The 10,454-nt window shown below is 27.6% G+C and overlaps 1 protein-coding gene across 1 annotated transcript; it reads left to right on the forward strand.

Moving 5' to 3' along the window:
* Window positions 1-4,472: 4,472 nt before the first annotated feature.
* Window positions 4,473-5,435, forward strand: LOC100267424 (calcium-binding protein PBP1-like). The gene has a single exon (XM_002283267.5). The coding sequence runs from the start codon at window positions 4,855-4,857 to the stop codon at window positions 5,206-5,208; it is 354 nt and encodes a 117-aa protein (XP_002283303.1). The 5' UTR covers window positions 4,473-4,854; the 3' UTR covers window positions 5,209-5,435.
* Window positions 5,436-10,454: the final 5,019 nt, after the last annotated feature.

Here is a 10,454-nt window from a genome sequence, read left to right on the forward strand (position 1 = left end):
GACCCAGAGCTTGACTGCCATTGAACTGGAGCCACCACCATCCCAGGCAGCCCCAAAGGTCAATGTTGCACTTGCACCACAAAATAAATAAATAAATGAGGTGGCATTTTGTGATGGTAAAAGGGAAATAAAACATTTCTGTTCCCTTTCCACAAGTGATATACACCATAATGGAGTTGGCGGATGAGTTGAACCAGTCCATTCTTCTCTTCTTCTTCAATTATTTAAGACAAGGACAGTTAGAATTTGAATTAACGTGCCTTCTCTAACAACCTCATGACAGGCTATGGTGTCATGTATTAATTTCTTAATTTATTCTTTATTTTTTTATGTTCTTATTTGAATTTTCACCAAATATAAATATAAATAAAATTATTTAAAATTTACATATTTTTAAAAGTCTAGATTCTGAAGCTATCAACAGGTTTTATCCAGTTAGTGTTTAATTTGAATTCAACTAATCAAACTTGACTTTTAATTCAAAACAGTCCAATCTAAAACATAAAAAAATCGGGTTGATAATTCAAAATCCACCAACAAATTTTTAAATTAGACTTAGATCCAACTTAGATTGATTAAGTTGGATTAGATATTAGTTAATTAAGCTAGACTCGGGTTAATCAGGTTGATGATTCAAAGTTTACCTTCAATTTTAAAAAAAAAAACTATATAATTATACCAAAATTTGAGTAGTAAAATAATAAATAAGATAATATTTCAATATAATAACAAAAAATATATAAGTTTATTTATCTTTTTTTAATATGATGTAATTATAATTTGATTTTTTTCTTAAAAATCTAACAAATAAATAAGATAAATATTAATATAAAGGAACATAGATATTATAAATATTATAAAAATATTAATGAAATACTCACAGAATTATATAATTTTTTCTTTTTATTTATGACTTTTTTTTTCTTTGTATGATATTTATTTTCATGTTTTTTATAATTATTTTTAAAATTTACGTTTTATGAATGCATTGAATGCATGATAATACTTAATGTGATATATTTAATCTCAATCGGATACAAAAAGATATTTCTAAAATTATTACTTTTGTTATAAAAGACAAATACGATACAACACTACACTTATAATATAAATACATTAACATTATAATAAAATCTAATTTAAAATTTGTCAAACTTTTTTACAAAATTGGCAATTGTGAGTAATTCTAGCATATCCCTAATATGTTTAATTCAATAAAACAACTTTAAAAGTCAATCAAAATACTAATATGAATTCACAATGCTTATAAACTTTTTATTTAAATATTAATTAGTAATTTGAATTCACTAAGTCATTGATGTAAGTGTATGATGTGTCTAATGTCATTGAAGTATAAAAAGATATATCTGCAACTATTACTTAATTTAATTTGCTTGATTCGTTTTTCCTAAATTCTTTAATATCTTAGAATTAACAAATTTATTAAATTATTCTTTTCTAATGCATTGCATCGATCTATTAATACAAAAACCAATGAGGTATAAATCAACATCTCTAAGACTATTTCCTTTCTAAAAAAATATAAATATAACATAAATATAATCATTTACAACAAAAATATACTAATATTATATATATTATGATAAGGTCCAAATTAAAAAAATTTAAATATTTTTACAAAATTGACAGTTGTGAATTATCCCACTATATTCCTTTCATGTTCAATGTCATAAATTAACTTTAGAAGTTAAATGAAGTAGCAATCTGGATTCACAATGCTAATAATATATAGATAAATTAGTCGAGAATTTTAATGTATTGAGTCATTGATATTAATATACTTGTATGATATAATAGATGTCAATGAGGTATAAAAATATTTCTTTGAGAGTATTACTTCATTCAATTAACTTACTTCAATTTACTCAACACCATTTTTATAAATTTTTTAATATTTTAGAATAGGATAAAGTTATTAAATTGTTTTATCATTTCACTAAAATGATGTGTTTACAAAATAATACACTAAATTAATAATATAAATTTATTAAATTATTTTTATGATAATTCTAGCATCTAATTAGATTTGATATTCTACATACACGTCTAAGCAAAATAATGCTTTTCTTTTAGAAAACCTAGCTTTTTTTATAAATAAATTAAATAAATAAATAAATAAACCTTTATAAGATAATAGGTCATATTCAAATGAGAAATCATTTTTTTGAGGAATGAGGTATGCATTATTGATAAACCATGGGTCTTGTCATAATGACAAGGTTATTAATGAGTAATATAAAAAAAATTCATTCAAAAGGCAACATTATTCTTGTAAGTTTGATCTTTAATAGGAATTTAGGTAATCATCGATGCCAAGTCACCCTATTTAAAAAAAAAAAAAATCAATAAAAAGTTAACTATAACCTAAATTCAGCGATAAAAATGATTGTTCAAACTCATTCAAATGTCAAATTGGATCTAACCAAGCCCAACTAAGTTGCACCTATGCTAAATTTTATGGTTTAATAGGGAATAACATTAGCAAATTATGTTAAATTCTTGAAAATCAAACTAACTTGTTTTTATTTGTATTTTCCCTTTTCCTCATTTTTTTTTTCTTCTCTCGTCCTTCCATATATATATAAATTAACAAATAAAGAAAAAAAATCAAAAGCATGAAGAAAAATAAAATAAGTGTTGTCGTAAATGAAGTTTTAATGTAAATAATGTTAATTTAAAAACACAAAAATAAAATAATCTATACAAAGATACGTGAGGTTTTAACATAATTCGACCAACCATACCTATATCCACTGATGAGAGAAAATCATTCTATCATATTATAAAGAAATTACATATGATAGAAATCAGATCCAATTATTGGGTTTTTAAATCATCTTATATTTCCTTACTCCTTATATTTACACCCATGTGTCCCATTCTTCCTCAAATCTCGATCCAACTCATATAATCTTTACAAGTTTATTTTCATCTCATAACTATAATATTTATAAAAATATTCATAATAACTTTTTTTAAAAATAAGAAAATCTAATATTACAGTAAGATATCAACTTAAGAAATATTCTTCTCAAAATGGAATCTTTACTAATTAAGAAGTTGAGATACTTCCTAACAATCTCCACCTTTGATCAAATTTCATTAAATCGGTATTCTATCTCTTTATGATACACGTTTTTTTTTTTTTACCAATCCAAAATAATCAACTTCATCAATCTTTTTTTGTTGTTTTCTTGTATGCTTTGTTCTCTTTTGTCTCTTCTAGAGATCTTCATCTTGAGCTCTTATGCTAATTTGTTATACTAACATAAGTTTTAATGCAAACAAAATTAATTCAAGAACACAAACATAAAATAATATACACAAAAGTATACAAGATTTTAATATGGTTCAATCTATCGTACCTACATCTACGGATGAGAGATAATCATTCTACTATACCATAAACAATATGATAAATGATGAAAATTAAATACAATTATTACATTTCTAAAACATTTCATATTTCCTTGTTCCTTATATTTACATCTTGTTCCTCATATCTTTATTCATTTCATATAATCTTCACAAACTCATCTTATCTCATTATTACTTTTTCCCTTCATGACCAATAATATTTATAGATATATTTCTAATAAATTTTCTTATTCAATAAGAAAATTTGATATTACAATAATATTTTATACAATATTTTTACGAAAAAGAATTTTTACTAATCAAGAACTTGGGATACTTCCTAAGAAAGCTTAAATTAAATCAGTCTTTCATACATGTTTTTTTCAAATTTTTTATTTTTTATTTTTTATTTTTCTTTAATACAAAATTTTAAAAATTTTAAATATATAAAACTTTAAATGATTTCTACTATATTTTATTCCTTTATATTTCCTTCTACTTCAATCTAATGGAGTAGTGCGTTCAAGAAGTTGTCAGAATATGATGGAGTATTGGAAAATTTTTGCAAAAGTTAAAAAACCAAGGAATGATTTTCATGAAGACCCTTGAACAACGATATTAAGTTTTGTCGGAATAAAAGCTGATTTTATTTATTATAACCTTAAAATAGAACATAAAAATGAGAAATTAATTCCATTTCCATTTATGAAAATAATTAAATTATTTTTAAAAGTAAGAATACAAAAATAAAAAATTGATTAATATGAAAATCATATCTTATCGTTTATTAAATTTTGATTCCTCTATTCTACATAATATTATTATTTATTTTCATTTTCATTCATATTCTCATGTGCCAAACGAATATGTGTCTTCTTTGGTGATCCTGGATGTTAGCAATTAGGCAAAATATCATATGGTGCATGGCTAATAATAACCTTAATTACTTGTAATCTAAAGTTTTTTTTTTTTTTTCATTATCTTTGAAGTTGACATAGACCACGCAAGTGGGCAAGTGGGCAAGAAAATATCATCTTCAAATCATGTCATAAGGATGTGACAAGCCAATAACGGAAATTTAGAGGCAATTGGGACTGAAATTTCATATTTTTGGAACATTCCATGCAATAGTGGCATTAAGCAGCAGTGAAAGTTCCCAGTGGGCGTCCCAACTTCTCCCAAATGGACCATTCTACCCCTGAAGGGTGTAGACTAAGCTTCATTCTTTGATATGAAATGGAAGTAGCCAAGAAGTCTCCGACAAGCTTCCTCCTCAAGACCCTCATCACCTTCTCAGAAATCGAGAAGCAACTTCAGGCTTCAGAATCAGCCAACCTTTTATTACCTGTAAATGAGTTGTATTCCGGGTCCCAATCCCTCCTCTTCTCCCTTTATTTAGCCCTCCGCAACTCTCTCCCTCTCCAACACAATACACATCTTTGCTTGATTGCTTGATTGCTTGATTACTTCTCCATAATGGCATCCCAGGACCCATCGAACTTCCAGGATTTCTTGCCTCTGATGGCCCACAAGTTGGGGGGTGAGGGACTGATGAGTGAGCTCTGCAATGGCTTCAATCTGCTGATGGACAGCAGTAAGGGCGTCATCACTTTTGAGAGTCTGAAAAGGAACTCTGCTCTTCTGGGGTTGGAGGGCTTGTCCGATGATGATCTGTGGAGCATGCTGAGGGAAGGGGATTTTGATGGTGATGGGGCCCTGAATCAGATGGAGTTTTGTGTGCTCATGTTCAGATTAAGCCCTGAGTTGATGGAGGAGTCTGAGTTTTGGCTGGAAGAAGCCCTTCAACAGGAGCTCAAGAATCATCATTGATCTTCATTTTTTTCTTCTTTAGTTGTTTCTTTACTGATTTGAGACCTTTTGTTGTAATGGATCGTTGATGTTGGGTTTGAAAATTGAAATTTACACACAGAAATATATCTGTAGTAAACCAGTGGGTATTTTGATTTGGTTTACACTTTACCAAAATGTAAAACGAGCCTGAATGGAAACATTAATATATATAGTGTTCTTCCCTGCTATACAGGGGAAGTTTGAAACATTGTTGACCTCTGTCCCTGACTCGTATATTGATGGCATCTCTGATTAGCAACCCAAAATGAATCTGACCGTCCAACCACTGCAATTAAAGATATTCACTATACTGAACCACAACAATTTCTTCATTTATAATATTAGGCAACCGACATGAATAGGCTAAAGAGTCAAAATACAATAGCAATTCAGAATTGTAATTCCGAGTCTTTCAACTTTAGGAGTTCTTGTGTTGAAGTGCCACAGAAAGGGGTGCAATTTGGTGGGGTTGGGTTCGGGGTAATTTAACCCAAATTCGAATTAAGAAATAATTAATTCAATCAAAGCTCTTGATAATGATTAAAAAGGTAAAGTAAATTTATATATCATCATGAAAGAAATTAAAAAAATATGTGATATAATTATAATTTGTTTTTTTTTCTTAATAATTTAAAAAGAAAATGAATAAGATGAATATTATTACTAGTAATCGATATAGGTTAGACTTGTGTTATTCGAACCTTAACCTAAGTTCAACCAAATTGAGTTTAGATCGAAAAAATTTAAAAATGATTATCCAAACCTAACCTACTCAATAGTTGAATTGGATTCAATTTGAATAGGAGATTTGTCTAAATTGCACCCTAAACTAGGGGTGCAACTTAAGTTGGCCCAACCCAAACCCGCGTTTGGCCGAGCTTGGGCAATACATTTTAAATACATGGGTTGGGTTAGGTTTTTTCAACCTAACTCAATTTGGATTAGATTTGGGCTAAAGTTTAGGCAACTTGAGCCTAACTCAAACCTAATTTAATGTTTATATAATATACATATAATTTATATCGTCTAATATAATAATGTTCATTTTCTTTTTCTATTTTTTATATAAAAAAATATCAAATTATATTATATCACATATTTTTCATTTATTTTAGAAAATATATAAATGTATATTTATTCTTTTGTTGCTATCTTGAAATTTTGCTTTATTTACTATTTAAGTTTTTATATAAATATATTAAAAAAAAATTTAAAAATATTAAAAATTGATTTTGAATTATATAATCTGATTAACCCAAATCTAACTTGAACAATTCAAATTCAACTTGAACTTAAAAAAAAAAAATGAGATTGGATAGTGCATGGCTTAAGTATCTCGAATTAGAGTCCGGTTTAAGTTGATTTTGAGTTAATTGTTTCTTAAATTGGATTGAGTTCGAATTAGTCATTAACACTAAGCCTAACGGGAATTACTTTGTAAAAATTTATTCAAACATGCCTTTGCCTTTGTGATCAATTCAAATATAAGCCACTTAGCCTTATTCGTTAGTATGTTAAGAAATGTTAGAATGGATTTGGGCCTTGTCTTGTAGTCCAGCCCATCAAACTTAGAAAATGTGATTATCATCTTACATGCAAAAATAAATAAATAAAACCAAATAGGGCCCAAATCAGTTTCCTTACGTAAGACTCATGCATCATGAAGAAGCAAAGGAATGATCATTTGATGGATCGGAGCGTGTGAAACGGCATCGTTTTGAGAAACGGACCCGCTATAGGTGAACGGTTGGATATACCAGTCATGCTGCTTTGATCCAGAGCCAGAGCCAAAGCTATTTCTTTTTCTTTTCGGAGCTTTCTTGCACACCAAACAGAGGGTCTTGGATTTTGCCGTGGCGGAAGGTTTTGAGTAGGGATGGGTATGAACAGGGGTAGATTCTTGGAATAGATGACTGATTCTGGAAGAAAACTTTTTCTGGGATTTGCTTCAAAATTCAAAGTAGCAGCAGGAGCATAATGGGAAAGAGAGGGAAAGTCAAAAACGCGGAGCAGAGTTTTTGTGCAGAGGAAGAAAAGGTGATGGAATGGGGGTCGGGTGGAGACTTGGAGTGGAGTGGAGAAGATGAGAAGATGGGTTGGGAAACGGATAATCTTAAATAATGCGTGTTTGACTAGCGCAATCAGCGCGTGCTTTTCTCTTCGACGACTTTCACTCAAACGACATCGTTTTATTCATTCTACTGTGCCTGTGATCCCACGCGACAACGTTATAATGGCCTAAGTGCTCTCTGTGCTCCACGTACGTGTCTCCCACGATAACGAACTTCTCTTCTACTCCATTTATGATTTACCCTAATGAGAGATCTTCATTTTGGGAATGGTTTTTTTTTAAAAAAAAAAAAAAAAATCTCATATTATGCAATGCAGAAAAACATTCTCGGAGTTTTTATTAGTTTGTTTTCGTATGTTAAATGATTCTTTCTTAAATATTACTAATAATTACTCAAACCGACTCTAAAAATAAATATTACTAATAATTACTCAAACCGACTCTAAAAATATTTATAATAATTATCGCATAATTTATAGTAATATCATTTATATTTTTTTTTATAAAAAATGAAAATAATAAATTAAAATTATGTTTTATACTATTTTATTTTACTAAAATGATAAACAAAATTATTTCTCTTTTTTATAATAGTAAAATATTATCTTATTAGCATTTTATATTTTGGTACAAAAAAATAAGTGAAAAAGAAAAATACTTTGGACAAGTTGAACCCAACCCTATCCACAAGTAGATGAATATAACCTCCCAAAAACGGGGCAAAAACACTATTGATATTACAAACTTAACTAACATTATGATGAATAATATTTCCATTCAAATTGATTTTGGTAGAAATGTTTTCTTAAAATTATTTTTAGAATAATTATTTATCAAGTGTGGGTTTTTAAGAAGTATTATAAATGATTTTTCAAAATTTTAAAAATAATTTTTAAATTTTATTAAAGGTTTGATTTTTTTTGAAAAAATACTTTTTTATTTTACTAGTGTTTTCTTGGAACATTGTCAAATGGACTCTAACAAAATTTAACCCGCTTCCCCACAAAACCCTCCTCCCTCTACTCTCACAGATAGGATGTGATGTCCCACATCGAATAAGGAATAAAGTTTTTTATACTAACTTGGTATATGTGTTTTAAAACCGTAAAGACCTCTTTGGGTTCAAAGCAAATAATATCTATACGGTTGAAAGTGTGAGATGTTTGCTAACTTTTTCCTCTATCCCTTCTCTCATGTAAACATCATGCTCCTATTGTGTCCCACAAGATTACGAGTTAAACAGATAGACATCAACATCATACATATAGAATACTGCTAACTTTTTCTTCTATCCCTTCTCTCATGTAAACATAATGTTTCTATTGTATCCCACAATATTACAACATCAGGGTCGAAGATTAGCTCTAATACCAAGCTTTGATACCATTTATAATAACATGTTTCTAATCATGTAGATATTGTTCGTTCTTATGCTCATATGACTTTAAAAATGTATTTACAAGGTCAAGAGGAGTTTATATCTCAATGTGGGATTTCACAATAAACTCTCACGTCAAGATTAAGGATCAATTCAAATACCATTTATGAGGACTTACTCCTAACTGTGTAAATATTGTCTGTTATAGACCTAAGTTTATAAAGTTAAGAGAGTTCATATATATATATATATAATGTTATGAACTTTTTCTTCTATTCAATATGAGATATCACCATCAACTTCGCTTCCTTTCCCTTTCCTCATGAAGATATGATGTCTTCATTATGTTTTATAGGATTGCGAAACCAAATAAATTTTCACACCAAGGTTGAAGATTAGTTTTGATACCATTTGTAAAAATTCACTCTCAATTGTGTAGATAACTCAAGTGGTCCTCATAAATTTAAAATGCATTTATAAGGACTTTAAAATGTGCTTACAAAGTTAAGATGAGTCCACACGTATATAATGCTAAGAAGTTTTTCCCTTATCCGATGTATGAAATCACAATTACACATTCCCTCCCCCTTCTCTCCCTGATACAAACACAACCTCCCAAACAAACAATACCCCTTAAAAAGGTCAAACAAGTTTCCATATTATGGTTAAACATCGACTCTAATACTATTTATAATAATTTACTTTTAATTGTATAAATATTGTCTACTTTATACCTTAATTGCTCTCATGATTTTAAAATGTGTTTATGGTTAAAAGTAGTCCAAACATACACAACAACGAAAAACTTTTTTTTTATCCAATATGGGATATCACACTAACAAAATAAGTATTTTATAATAATGAATTGTTTTGAACGTTATGTACTACATAATAAGCTACTATGCTAAAATTTAATATTTAATTTCTTAAAATAATTTTAGTATTAATTATATTGAATATCCTAATTCAAAACTTATTAACTTAATGTTATTGAAGACATTTGTGAATTGTATTAGCTTTTCCAACAAGGCAGCAGGCTTCAACATTATGGGGGGAAGGGAGGCTGCAGTGGCATGTGGAATTCTTGAAGCAACAGCCATTGTCCATTGTCTCCATGCATGCCATTTTGTGGGGCTCCTCTTCAAATTATGAACTATGATTGTTGTCATCATAAATACATAAATAAATAAAAACTTTATACTTAAAAATGCATTTTTTTAAATAAAATAATAGGGTCGGTTGGAAACTGCTTTTTATGAACGGTTTTCTATTATAAAAAAAATACAAAAAAAATTTTAAATAATCAAAAACTATTTTCTAATACTGTGTTTTAGATAATATCTTGTAATTATTTTATATTATTTTCATTTATTTTTTAAGGAATATTTTAATAAATAATTATATAAAAATATAAATAATTGAAAATAAAAGATTAGATATAAAATTTATTTTTAAAAATATTAAAAATGGATTAAAAATATTTTAAATTTTCAAATAAACTTTCATTTTATAAAAATAAAAACAAATTTAAAAACTAGTTTCAAAAACTATTTTTTAAAATTATTTTAAAAAATAATCAAAGTCCATAATATCTATTAAAAAATGTTTTTAAAAATAATTTTTGAAAACAATTTTTAAAAACTGTTTTTTAATATTTTATAAAATAAAATTTTCTTTAAAAATTCGAAATATTTTTAATCTATTTTTTAAGTTTTTAAATATGTTTGAAAATAATTTGTCTATATATATTACTTTATTTTTAGAGACATTTTCATC

Source organism: Vitis vinifera, chromosome 19, assembly GCF_030704535.1.
Source record: "Vitis vinifera cultivar Pinot Noir 40024 chromosome 19, ASM3070453v1".
Taxonomy (NCBI): domain Eukaryota; kingdom Viridiplantae; phylum Streptophyta; class Magnoliopsida; order Vitales; family Vitaceae; genus Vitis; species Vitis vinifera.